Raw genomic sequence first — 13,994 nt, forward strand, 5'->3', positions numbered from 1 at the left:
TATTATTGCCGAAACACATGAGGTACCTGTCAGTTTTCCCCAGCGACAGAGAGAAGATCCTTCTCTCGCCCAAGCCTGGAAGTCAGCAAAAACAGAAGAAACCGAGGAGGTGGGTCCCTACTTCCTAATTAAGAAAAACCTCTTATACAGGGTAACCACTACTCGTACAGGGGACCATAAACAACAATTGTTAGTACCCGAACATTATAGAGATCATGTCCTAACTTTGGCTCATTGTCAACCAGGTGGGGGTCATTATGGGAGAGAAAAAACCGAAGAGTACCTCCTCAGGCGGTTTTATTGGCCGGGGGTTTTCGCCCACATACGCAAATATTGTTCCCAATGTCCCAGGTGCCAACTTACTGAATCAGGTAGACCTAAAAGAGCCCCTCTAATGCCCCTACCCATCATAGACATCCCTTTTAGTAGGATGGGAATGGACCTGATTGGTCCGGTAGTACCCTCAACGAAAGGTCACATGTATATCCTAGTTATGGTTGATTATGCCACCCGATACCCCGAGGCCGTCCCTCTAAAAAGTATGACAACCAAAACGGTTGCCCAAGCAATGATAAATGTCTTCTCTCGTGTTGGGTTTCCGCATGAAATACTCACCGACCAGGGAACCCCTTTTATGTCTACGCTCATGAAGCAGATGTGTAAGACATTAGGTATTTCCCAGATTCGAACTTCGGTGTACCATCCACAGACGGATGGACTGGTGGAACGATACAACCGAACGATAAAAACCCTATTGAGGAAAGTGGTAGAGGATTCAGGGAGAGACTGGGATCAGAAGTTACTGTTAGTGTTATACGCTATACGAACCCATGAATAGGCCTCAACCGGCCACAGCCCTTTTGAGCTCGTGTTCGGAAGACAGCCTCGGTCCCTTTTAGACATGGCCATTGAGACATGGGAAGAAGAGGCGGAAGAAGGGGGAAGGCCTTTATTAGAATATGCCCACAGCCTACGGTCTCAATTACAAAGTTTATGGGAAACAGTCAGAGTAAATATGGAACAAGCTCAACAAAACCAAAAACAGTATTATGACCGAGGAAGTAAGTTAAGGGTTTTACAACCGGGAGATCAGGTTCTAATAATGCGTCCCACGTCTGAACAAAAACTGGTTGCAAAATGGCAGGGTCCCTATAAGATATTAAGAGCCGTTTCTCCGGTCCCGTACCTAGTTGAAATCTCGAACACTCCTCAGAAAACCCAGTTTTATCATATAAATCTCTTTAAAAAATGGGAAGAACCAGACAACTCCAACACTTCCGGAGCAATGGGCCAATTCCTATGTCCTAGCAAAAACTTGCATATCGAGTTTTGTCCAACCGAACACAATGATGGGGAGAGACTACCCGTAGTAAACGAAACATTAACCATACCAGAGAAAGAACAAGTATACAGCTTACTGGAGCACTTCAGAAAGTTCTTTTCAGTAGTACCAGGTAAAACCACACTGATAACCCATAAAATAAGGACTACACCAGGTAAAATTGTCAGGTTACGGCCGTATCGTATCCCTGAGGCGAGAAAACAGATTATGGAGGACGAAGTACAGAAAATGCTAGGACTAGGGGAGATAGAGCCTTCGACTAGTCCCTGGTGCTCCCCAGTGGTCCTGGTACCAAAACCTGATGGCACTATTAGATTCTGTATTGACTTCCGGAAGCTTAACGAAAATTCAATGTTTGACACATATCCCATACCTAGAGTGGATGACGTACTAGAAAAACTGGGAAAAGCAAAATATATGTCCACATTAGATTTGACTAAAGGATATTGGCAGATTCCATTAGCCCCAGAAGATAAGGAGAAAACGGCTTTTGCCACGCAGTCCGGTCTTTATCAGTTCACCGTATTACCGTTCGGACTGCATGGAGCACCAGCTACGTTCCAAAGGTTAATGGATAGACTCCTAAACCCATTTCAAACTTTTGCAGCAGCGTACCTTGATGACGTAGTTATTTTTAGTGAAACCTGGGATGACCATCTAATACATTTACAACAGATATTCCACACCCTTGCACACGCTGGGTTAACTGCCAACCCTAAGAAGTGTGTTATAGGAAAGCCCGACATATCATACTTAGGTTACAAAATCAGTCAAGGGAGCCTACAACCTCAAACTAAGAAAGTAGAAGCCATTCTAAATGCACCTGACCCTACAACAAAAAAAGATTTGCGCTCATTCCTAGGGTTAGTAGGCTACTATTGAAGATTCAGACCCGAATATTCCACTCTTGCCGCCCCCCTCACAGATCTTTTGTCTAAATCCCATCCCAATCAGTTAGCCCCTTTTTCGGATCAACAGAAGGCTAGTTTTGCACAACTGAAGTCCTATCTGACTCGGGACCCAATACTACGGTGCCCGGATTTCTCGAAACCCTTCCACCTATACACCGATGCCTCGGATGTAGGTTTGGGGGGAGTGCTGGCCCAACCAGATAAGGAAGGTAGGGATCACCCAGTAGTATATGTCAGTAGAAAACTGTTTCCCCGGGAACGTCACTATCCTACTATCGAAAAGGAATGTTTGGCCATTAAATGGGCCGTGGACACTTTACAGTATTACCTTTTAGGCCGTCCTTTTGTACTTTTTACGGATCATGCACCCCTCACTTGGTTATCCGCTCATAAGGATACAAATTCCCAGATCTTGAGATGGTTCCTTGAACTCCAACCATTTTCCTTTCAGGTCCGTCACATACCAGGTCCCCAACAAGCCCCGGCTGATTTTTTGTCTCGGTTCCTGGTCTCTACTACGGCCCTCGAACAGGACCGTTCATGGGGAGAGGTGTGTGACCGGGTGTTCCCGGCACAGAGCGCTACCAGTGACGTATCGGACGATGCCGATACGTCACTTCCGCGTCTCCCCGTTGTCGGGGAAACGCGACGAGAACGAGACTGGGAGAATGCCGTTGCCAGGGAAACCAATACGGTCTTCCGGCACGGCAGGAGAAAAAGGGAGTCGGCGCGGCAACCGGGGGAGAGTCCCATGGGACGAGAGGTCAATAGGAGAACGGAGGAGACGACCAGAAAGGAGGAACACCGAGAGGAAAAGCCAACGAAGACGGAAGGACGTGGAAATCCCGAAGACCACGAGGATCGCGAGCTGGACACCCTTGGAGAGAGAGAGCCACAGGAGGACCGCCACAACGCCAGCCACGACCCTGGAGGGTCGTGGCTAACCAATGTACGGTCCTTGTGGACACAGAAAAGGGGCACACCTAATAAAAGGACTGGGGAGGGGATATAGAGGAGGGAGAAGAGGGAGGTTTAATAAGGGGCACCACGACCAGCACATGTGAGGCACTTTTCCCACCAACCTTAGATTGTGACCACATCATTTCCCCAACTCCCCACTGGCACCAACCCCCTCCCTGTGTTCTTACCTATTTCCCCAGTCAATGATAGAGAGAGAGTGAAAACCCTGTTATAGATCCCCATACTTACCCGAGCGTTCTTTGTCCTTCTGTTTCCGGTGTCGTCCTGGATCCACCTGCGAGGGCAAGCCAAGCATCCAACCTGAAAGAGACAACAAGAAAATAGAAGAATTCACCCATCTGGGAAAACAGACGAACAAAACTACAAGTCCAGGAAAATCCAACCCCACCTTTGTTACAAAGACTTCTTTTTATTTTGTTTCACCAATTAATCAGAATAAACCACTTACCTAATCAATTCTACACCTCTCCGTTGCCTTTATACTGTTCACTCTGTCACACACTTCTTTGACTTTTAAGAGATTGAGTTGTCTGAATTGAAGCAAACATAAGCCCATTTGATTTTAGAATACAAGATCAGAGTTTTATACAGTTTTTCTACCAGATTCTGCATTTGTAAGCAGTTTTGTCCAAAGAGATATGTGTATTGGAAAGTGGATTATTAATTACGGTAGGTGTTAGTCTACCACAAATAATAATATCACTACTCTTGTTAGGTCTAGTAAAGGGTTGAGTAAAGCTGAAACAGCATGCAGCATACAGGTTTAACCAGGATTTAGAAGTAGCAGTCAAAAGTTTTTAAAAAACTATGTAATATTTTTTATGATTAAAATGAGACCAAAAACTGCACAAATCCAATAAGGGGAGGCTGAGATATTAATGTTTAAAGTTTGGGTTAAAGTTTTGCTCCAAAAAGCACATTTTGTTACTCGGGGGCAAGTGTTCGTGCCAGAGCAGAAAAAGGTCAACCTACCAGGGTGGAGTGTGATTCGGAAACAGAGACCAGGTTCATCCCACTCTGAAGTTATCCCTTCTGACTTAAGGGGTCATTTCGACTTTGGCAGAAAAGCCCGCCCGCCAAACTCCCGCAGGCAGGTTGTCGCCAGTGCGGCCGTCTTCCTGCGGGCCCGATTACAAGTTCCCCGCTGGGTTAATGGGTGGAAAGAGTGTTTCCACCCACTGGTCCTGTGGGGAACAGCCCACAACATTGAAGCTGGCTCATAATGGAACTGGAGTCAATGTTGCATGTGTAGGGTGCAACAGCACCCGTCGCGCTTTTCACTGCATAGCATAGCAGACAGCGAACAGTGCAACAGGACTGTCCATGGGGGCCCTGCACTGCCCATACCAAATGCATGCACCCTGTCTCCGACAGCTTTTACATGGTGTGCAACTGCCATGTAAAAGCTGGTGGAGAGGGGCCTCCGGCGGAGGGAAACTGGCTGTGCTGGCAGTCCAACTGTGGCTAAACTGCCACGTTCATAATGTGGCGGTCTGACTGTTGCCAAAGCAGTTGGACCACCGCTTTGCCGGTGGTTAGACCGCCACCGCGGCCCTGGCGGTCTTTAGATCTCGAGGGTTGTAATGACGTCCTTAGTGACTGAAATGGAGGTCAAAGGTCCTCAGCAGGGCAAGGCAGCAGGCAGTGGCCCGAGATGGGTCCCACCAAGCCTGATAGCCATCAGATGAAGTCATGGTGAGGCCATTGACTTTTAACAGGAAAGCTCTGAGTGGACAAAATCCAAATTTGCGCCCACACAAGATCTTTCAACATCTGGATGCTTTCGACACTGTTGCCCAGTGAAGACTCCTACTTTTGGACTAAATCACTTTTTTGGAGCTCAGATCTCTCCAGACGGTCAAGACTGCAAGCTGTAGCTGAACAGGCCCCTGAAAGGGATCTGTTCCAGCAGAAAAGCTCCCACTGGAAACAACCTAAATCTTAGGTCCCGCTGCAAAGCACCTTCCTCGGATTTACTTGGCAGGTCGTTAGTGTCAGTGCTCCAAGCAAAAGTCCTTGAAAAAGTTTCTCAGTCCCAGCTTTTAGGGCTAAGCAGGAGTGCTTTCTGACACTTCTCTAAGGGCACTAGGATCTTAGGAACGGCAGGCAGAGGTCAGTCTCTCACTCAAGTAGAAGCATCAGCAAAGTCCTGGGCAGGACCAGGTGAAACTGATCAGCCAGCAGGGCTCTTCAGGAAGTGGGCCTCTTGCAGTTTTTTCTCCCTGTAGCTCATTCCTGAGTAAACGTGGGAGCCGGTCCAGTTCTTGTGAGTCTCCTCGCATTTCACAGCAACAGGTGCAGTCCACAGGTTCAGGGGAGTTCTTAAGGTGGTTCTGGGGGTGCGACGTGTATGACCAGTGCCAGCCTTTGATTCGGGGAAACTCCTGGTAACTACCTAACCAATGAGGCAGAAGTTCCCAGGGGTAACCCTACCCACATCTGCAGCAACTACTGTGTGAGATTCAGAAATTCAAATTTAGGTCACACGGAGAAATGCCCACTTTCTAAAAGTAGCATTTTATAAATAGTAATCTAAAATCCAACTTTACCATTAAGTTGAATTTACATTCCCATTAAGAAGAGTCCATGAATCATGCTTCTAATTATTCCTGTTAGACTTTTCATCCTTGGCGTGGTCTCCCTTAACTTTTTGCCTCTGTTCCCCAGGTTGTTGATGTGTGCTGGACTCTGATTTTACTGTCTTGTTACTCTGCGCACTTTACCACTGCTAACCAGTGCTAAAGTGCAGGTGCTCCTTTACAAAATGTGTATGTAATTGGTTTATCCATGACTGGCATATTTGATTTACTAGTAAGTCCCTATTAAAGTGCACTAGAGGTGCCAGGGCCTGTAAATCAAATGCTACTAGTGGGCCTGCAGCACTGGTTGTGCCACCCACATAAGTAGCTCTATAATCATGTCTCAGACCTGCCACAGCAGTGTCTGTGTGTGCAGTTTTAACTGTAAATTCGACTTAGCAAGTGTACCCACTTTCCAGGCCTAACCCTTCCCTTTTCCTTCATGTCAGACACTCCTAAGGTAGGCCCTAGGTAGCCCCAAGGGCAGGGTGAAGTGTATGGTTAAGGTAGGACATATAGTAATGTGTTTTATATGTCCTGACAGTGAAATATTGCTAAATTCGATTTTCACTGTTGCAAGGCCTATCCCTCTCATAGGTTAACATGGCGACTACCTTTAAATCTGATTAAAGTGTAGATTCCCTTTGGGAGCGGATGGATATGTGGAGTTTGGGGTCTCTGAGCTCACAATTTAAAAATACATCTTGTAGTAAAGTTGATTTTAAGATTGTGTGTTTGAATATGCCACTTTTAGAAAGTGGGCGTTTTCTTGCTTATACCATTTCTGTGACTCTGCCTGTTTGTGGATTCCCTGTCTGGGTCAGTTTGACAGTTGGGCTGGTTGCACCTCACACTAGAGAGTGACACAAAGGGAGCTGGGGTGTAGCCTGCATGTCCTGATGAGCCATCTTTGCTAGGAGGGAGGGGAGGAGTGGTCACTCACACCTGAAATGGCTGTGCCTGCCCTCACACAATGCTGTCTCCAACCCTCTAGTGAGTGTCTGGGGCCTAGCCTGGGCACGTTAGAATTTCACATTCAAAAGAGACTGTACTTTGAAGTAGGCCTACTTCAAATGAGAAATTGGGTAAAAGAAGGGCACCCAAAACCAAAGACTTTAGAAACACTTCTGGACACAAGAGGAACCTCTGCCTGGAGAAGAGCTGAAGAGCTGAGGAAGAAGAGCTGCCCTGCCTGTGACGGTGCTTTGTGGAGCTATTCTGCAGTTGCTGCTTCTGGCAGAGTAAGAGGGCAAAGACTGGACTTTGCATGCCTTCCATCTTGAGAAGAAATCTCCAAGGGCTTGATTTAGAGCTTGCTTCCTGTTGTTTGAAGTATCAGGGACAGCAAAGACTTCTCACTGCCAGCACCTGGATTCTCTGGAGAGACTCCTACTCTGCCCTGTGGTGCCCATCCAGTTCCTGGGACCCTGAAAGGAGAAGCTGGCAGCCTAAAGACAAGGAAATCCACGCACAGAGCGCCGTGCGGGGAAAAGATCGACGCAAATCCGATCTGCGGCTGAAGAAACGGCGCACCGCCGGCTCTGCAGCTGAGAAACGATGCTCGCAGGAAACGCAACCAAAGAATTGACACACAGAGCAGGAGAAACGACACACAGCATCTCTGACAGAAGCTGGGAGATCACAACCCATGCTGTGGGGTTTTAGGATCATCGTGTGGCTGGATTTCCGACTCAAGTACCGCTGTGCGTGAAAAAACAACGCAAGGCCTGCCCGGACCCGAGAGTGCTGACCAGATCGACGCGCCCCTACCTGGTGAAAGGAGAAATGACGCACGGTCCTGCTCGTCAGAGGAATCAATGCATCGCAAGCCCTTTTTGACGCGCACTCGCACGTGCTAGGTTATTTTTAGCGCGCCCAATATACTTTTTCACGCTGATGTTAGTGTGTGTTTGAAACTACTTAAAGACTTTTTTTGCATTTTTATTGATAACTTGACTTGTGTATTGTGGATTTTTGTCGTTTTGGTCTGGTTTTGTTTAGGTAAATATTTCCTATTTTTCTAAACTGGTGTTGGGTCATTTTTTAGTGTTTTCATTGAGTTACTGTGTGTGTTGGTACAAATACTTTACACCTAGCATTCTGAAGTTAAGCCTACTGCTCTGCCAAACTACCAAGGGGGTAAGCAGGGGTTAGCTGAGGGTGATTCTCTTTTATCCTGACTAGATTGAGGGTCCTTGCTTGAACAGGGGGTAACCTGATTGTCAACCAAAGCCCCATTTCTAACAATTCCTAAATTCAATTTATGCATTGGAAAGTGCTTTCTAAGGGAGAGCCAGCCTTACCATAGCAAGACCTACTTTACGGTTGACATAAGTATTAAAGAAGAAAGGTTAGGCCTGGCAAAAAGGTTTTATTTGCCAAGTCGAACTGGCAAATTTAAAACTGCCTAACCAGGCTATGGGCAGGCCTGGAGACATGCTTTACGTGGTCATTTTAGGGGTGGTACAATATGCGCTACAGTCCACTAGTGACATTTAACTTACAGGCCCTGCGTAGACATCTGTGCAATATACTAGGGACTTATAGATAAGTTGAATATGCCAATCAGTATTGTAGCCAATTTAAAAATATTTTAGAAATCAGAGCACTTGTTGCACTGTGGCCCGTTAGCAGTGTCCCAGTGAGCAGTCACAAAATGTACTACATGTATTAGATGTAGTCATAAAACCTTACCCCATTCCTGAAAAATATATATAAATGGGAGGGTACCAATAAGAGCATTTCGGTAAATCTTTAGATTTTGCTATTAGTCCATAAATTGTGACATATTTTTCTGTCTTTGCCTTACCTTTTCAAAATTGGGAAATATTTAAATTGCATAGTTAAGGTTCTTTATATATTTGGGCTAACTAATTCACTCACACTTATCTCACATAGCTGTATATGGGTACTTACAGGAACATTCAGTTGGAGTTCAAACAACCAAAAATATCTCTGAATATACTAAAATAAACTTACAAGTCTTTTTTTTACCATAGGCTTACCAGTCCCTGTGACTTGGACTCGATTGGCTCAGACTGCTGAAGCAAGGTCATCTACTCTAATTTTACAAGATGCTGTAACATGGAAGGTTGGAGATGAAATTGTTATTGCATCCACTGGAAACAGGTATTTTACTTAAAATTAGTACGCATAGGGCCTGATTACAACTTTGGAGGAGGTGTTAATCTGTCCCAAATGTGACGGATATACCACCAGCCGTATTACGAGTTCCATAGGATATAATGGACTCGCAATACGGCTGGTGGTATATCCGTCACATTTGGGACGGATTAACACCTTCCTCCAAAGTTGCAATCAGGCCCATAGTTTTTTCCTTCCTAAAAGAAATGTGTGAAGATCACCTTTATTATAAATATTATTGAATAGGTATATAGAACAGATGATTATTCCAAAGGATGTGAGTGAGTTTGATTAATTTAATGTTTACTTCTTTTCTTGTATTTTTTGTTTGTTTCTATATATAACCATATGCACCACAGGAAGTTACACATAACACTTTGTGGGGGAAGGGGGAGTATCCTCAAATTTCATGTATTCAGCTTTCACTGCATAAAGGCACTTTAGAAGTTCATAGCTCAGACATGGGACTGAAGGCATTATCCATGTCCATTTTGTGATCATATTAGTATAGTACCATATAGTGTAAATACAGATCTATCTATCTATCTATCTATCTATCTATCTATCTATCTATCTATCTATCTATCTATCTATCTATCTGTCTATCTATTATTATATATATAGATAGATGGATATATGTAAAAAAATATAGATATATGTATGTATATATATATATATATATATATATATATATATAAATATATATACACACACACACAGTTATAGTTAGAGTTACCTCAAGTAACTAGAACTCATGTCCTAAGGTAACTCTAACTCGTGCCCCCGCCATGCACAGTTTTTTCATCAAAAATGAGTGCCGTAATTTGTGGGATAATTAGCAGTGCCCGGTGAGGGCGCGAGTTATAGTTACCTTAGGGACCTTAGGCCTCCCCACATATTAAAAGCATTTTTCATTATTTGCCCTGGGGAGGTGGTGGTCTCCGGGGCTGTGGGGGGGGCAGGAGGTCCCCCTATTAAGGAGAAAAGAGTGCCCCAGGGTCCTGGCCCACCCGGGGGGGCAGGGCACATTTAATAAAAAGCACAGGAGCATGCACATGTTTTTAAAAACTATTTACTGCAGATTTGTGGCCCCGTTACAAATTTGCTGTAACATTTTCTAAAAAAAGCTTTTTAGTCTGGGGTTGGGCGGGTACCTTTGGGATCCCAGCACCAGAGCTAAGGGGTCAGGGTGTTCATACTTTTACCCCTCTTGTATTTTTTATTCTTTTTTTTCTGGGACTCGGCTTCAACCGAGTCCCAAGATAACTGGCCACACTTCCTTATTGAAGTGTTGGCAGCCAATCAGATCTCAACACAAGATGGGGAGGGTCGCAAATCCTTGGCGTCACTAGATATACAAATTTAGATTTCTTACATTTCTCAGAAACTACCGACAGATTTACAGCAAATAACAAAAAGAGCTCTTTGTGGACCAAGAGCTACCTTTCTGCCAAATTTGGTGTAATTCCATCCAATGCTTTTTGCGCTACCGCTGTTCAATTTTTCCTATGGGAAATAACAATGAAAACGCTCTAAATTTCACCCCCCTTTACCTCTTCCCCTGCTTGATGGATCATCCCAAAACTTTCCAGACAGCAGCTTACATGACTGTCCAATTTTTTGGGAAACTTTTGTGAAGATTCGTCAAGTGGCACCAAAGATATAGGCAGTTTTTCTATAGAAAGTAGGACCTCAATATAACTACCTATTGGCAAGCGCCACTGGGTGCTCTCTCTCTCTCTCTCTCTCTCTTTCTCTCTCTCTATATATATATATATATATATATATATATATATAACAAACAAACAGTTGAAAACAATTGTACCGCTGCACTGCAGGAGAGTTTATAAGCTTGTTTAATTCATTCGTATAAAGGACCAACCATCACCATATGCCCTTTAGTAAAACACTGACTAAAATGATGCCAGAAATGTCAAACACCTCATATAAATTCTTTAAATAGGATTTTGAAAATGGACACAAATCAAAGAATTGTTGTTAATCAACATACATATGTTTGTTTCAACAATGTGTGATTTATTTTGCACACAAATACCCAATGATAACTTACCGGTTGTTGGATTAAAAATCGATTTATGTTCTTCACACAATATTTTAAAGGAATGTTGCATAAACATTATTTATTTCCAGTAACATATAGCGAATACTACACCACATATGTCATAGACTTTTACAGTCGTTCAAGGGAAAATTACAACATGAAAGTAATAGGGGAATTTTATAATAGCTAGTAAACCTAAATCTTCAACCCATTAAGGGTCAAATTTACAGCCTATGTACAGAGCAAGGAATGTGAATGTGATTAATCAAATTGGAAATTCACAAATAAAGGCTAAAAATGCAGAGTTTTAAATATTAGTAATAATTCTAATAATAATATTCTTGAAATCAGATTTCATTTTATGATGCAAATTTGAGGAGAGAAGTAATTAGATATTTAGAGCAAGGATGAGAGTTGAAGAGGATTTGACATCTGGATGGGCCAAGTTCAATTGCTTTACAAAGCAAGGAGAAGGGTAGACAGAGAAAAATGAAAAACCTTACTCAAACTGTTAAAAAATAAGCTATGTTCAGACATAAATATTGTAGGAATTAAGAGTTCAGTAACCCTGAAAGCATTGAAAACAAAAATGCAGTACACAATTCTTGGGATAGGGATAAGTGGAGAGAAGGAGGAGCGTTCGAGACTGCTGGTCTTCTGTGAAGATATTGGTTAGAACGCTGTCTCTTTGGTTCATCTGGCATCACTTTTGTTTTATCATCTCAGCGAGGAAAACAGCAAAAGAGTTTTGTATATGTCTGCTCGCATAGAACTGGTTCCTGTCTGTAATTGCACAGTGAGCAAAATAACGATGGAGTGGAATGTGAACCAGAATGCGAGAATAAATCAGGCATTCCTTTTTTAACACCTTTTTGATTTTTTTTGTTGGTTGTGTCTAAATCATATAACCGCTGTTGGCTTGGAAGCAATCCACCTCTTACTGGCGAAATACAACAGAGAATAGTAAATGTTTCAAGAGTACTGGGAATGATTTCCAGTTCTATTACAACTACTGGTGTGTTGAAATTAAATCAACACATTTTATGTGCATTTTTATGGATATAATTGTGTTTTTATTTCAGGCTAAGTCAACGACAGAATGAAAAGAGAATAATAACACAGGTGTCAGAAGATGGCAGACGTCTGACCATCAGCAACCCTCTTACTTACAAACATTTGGGGATATCAGTTAGTCTGACTAATGGTAAAGTGTTTGAAGCAAGAGCAGAAGTTGGCCTCCTCACCAGAAATATCCTTATTCGTGGCAGTGACAATGTAGAGTGGCATGATGACATTGCAGCCTGTCCTGAAGGATTTGATCCAGGTAAAGTGAGATTGCTCTTTTTAGTTTTTGTTTAGAATGAACTGACTTATGGGCAAATGAAAAATTGCAATAGATTTCCAAAATACTCCCAGCAAAACAGTACTCCCGTGTGGTCTGGCTTATGCCTTTTTATGGATAGAGGAAAACACTAACTAGAGCGATGGTAGGTGGAGTTTTGGCTGAATATTTTCTTCCAAAATCTTCTCTGCAGCACGACTTAGTAAACACAAACATTTCTCCATAGGACACAGTCACCAAGATCTAAAACAGGGAGGTCAGTCAAAAGCTAAGGCAATAAAGGTAACAGTATCCCATTTAGTCAATGCAAGGATCATCCGCCTTGAATTCTTTAGAAATTGTATGCATTAAACTTTATTTCATATGGCTGCAGTTCTTGCATTGCCCATGTTGTGAAGGGTGGATACTTAAACATGTGTGATGTAATTTTGGTGTCATGAGATCCCAAAATAAAGCAGAAGACATATCTAAGTCAAAGTTGCTTGCAGCACTCCTCAAGTGGATTACGATATCCACCATCGCCAGGCCACTGGGATCCATGATCCTGGTGGAGCTGGTGGTTTCCTGGAGGTCTAACCACCAGCTTTATAATGTTGTGGTCAGACCGACGCATGTGTGGCGGTTCTGACTGAAATTGTGACCGCCACACTCGTAAAGACCCCCTTAGTGTTTAAAGAAAAGCTTGGGCTTGGTATGAAAGGGTTAGAAATATAGGTGTATCTGAACTGTTGCTGTCCAGTTGTGCCTGATTGTCCAGTTTAAAGGGGGCTTGTCAGTCCTGACTATGAACACACCTTGATCACCAGGGCCATGTGAAGGGGTCCCCCACTTCCCTTGATTGGCTTGCCATATCTTTGCCAACATGTTGTGGCAGCCATTAGAGGACTCATGGAAATGGTGCCAATTGAAATGCATTGTAGTGAATGCCAGGTTTTGAGGGTCACAGAAGGAGGACAGATAACGGGTGATAACAGATTTTAGTCACAATGTAAATCATTTGTTGATGGTGTTATACTAATTTTAAGAAATGTTGCTGAGTTTTCAGGTGAGTTTACAATTTGAAACATTCTGGCCCTTTGCTGAGATTTATTGAACCATGTTTGACAGAAAACATTTCTCACAGGATTTTCTCATATAGGCTATAGAATGTGCTCCAGAAGCTAAAATGAGATCACATTTTTTATGAATTCACACTATCTTCCTCAGCTGAATGAGAATAAAGTCTGACATTCTGAGGAAAATTTGTACTTTCAACAGCAGCAGAAACCAGTTAGTTGATTCCCTATGTTTCTACTGCTGCTTCATCAATGTTTCCTAACGAACAACTAGAGTGCTAACAGTCTGCTTTTATAGCTAAAGTGTGGCATTCCTCACAGGGACTAGTGATGGACACTGTCTAGACAGGCATGGAGGCTCTAATGGGGATAGAGAATAGATTGTTGGTGACTTGACTCGTTATACACTCACCTTGCGGTAGGTGGGGATTTGAGCAGGGAGGCTGAAGATTATTGCCATATAAGTCACACAGGAAGGTGATTCAATGCTTTGCTGCAGATGTCTTTTGCTACTGGATGTCTTATGGTTGATGTATTTCACACATGAAACGTAGCAGAGAAATGCACTCAAAAAGTGT

The 13,994-nt window shown here is 43.3% G+C and overlaps 1 protein-coding gene across 2 annotated transcripts in view; it reads left to right on the forward strand.

The window, feature by feature from the left end:
- The window catches only part of LOC138282757 (fibrocystin-L-like), a 735,329-nt gene that overhangs the window by 465,162 nt on the left and 256,173 nt on the right, over window positions 1–13,994 (forward strand). For both annotated transcript variants that reach the window (XM_069220628.1, XM_069220629.1), the window contains exons 48-49: window positions 8,813–8,942; window positions 12,102–12,343. In XM_069220628.1, the coding sequence (XP_069076729.1) occupies window positions 8,813–8,942; window positions 12,102–12,343 (372 nt within the window). The remainder of the gene's footprint in view (window positions 1–8,812; window positions 8,943–12,101; window positions 12,344–13,994) is intronic.

Source organism: Pleurodeles waltl, chromosome 2_2, assembly GCF_031143425.1.
Source record: "Pleurodeles waltl isolate 20211129_DDA chromosome 2_2, aPleWal1.hap1.20221129, whole genome shotgun sequence".
Classification (NCBI taxonomy): Eukaryota; Metazoa; Chordata; class Amphibia; order Caudata; family Salamandridae; genus Pleurodeles; species Pleurodeles waltl.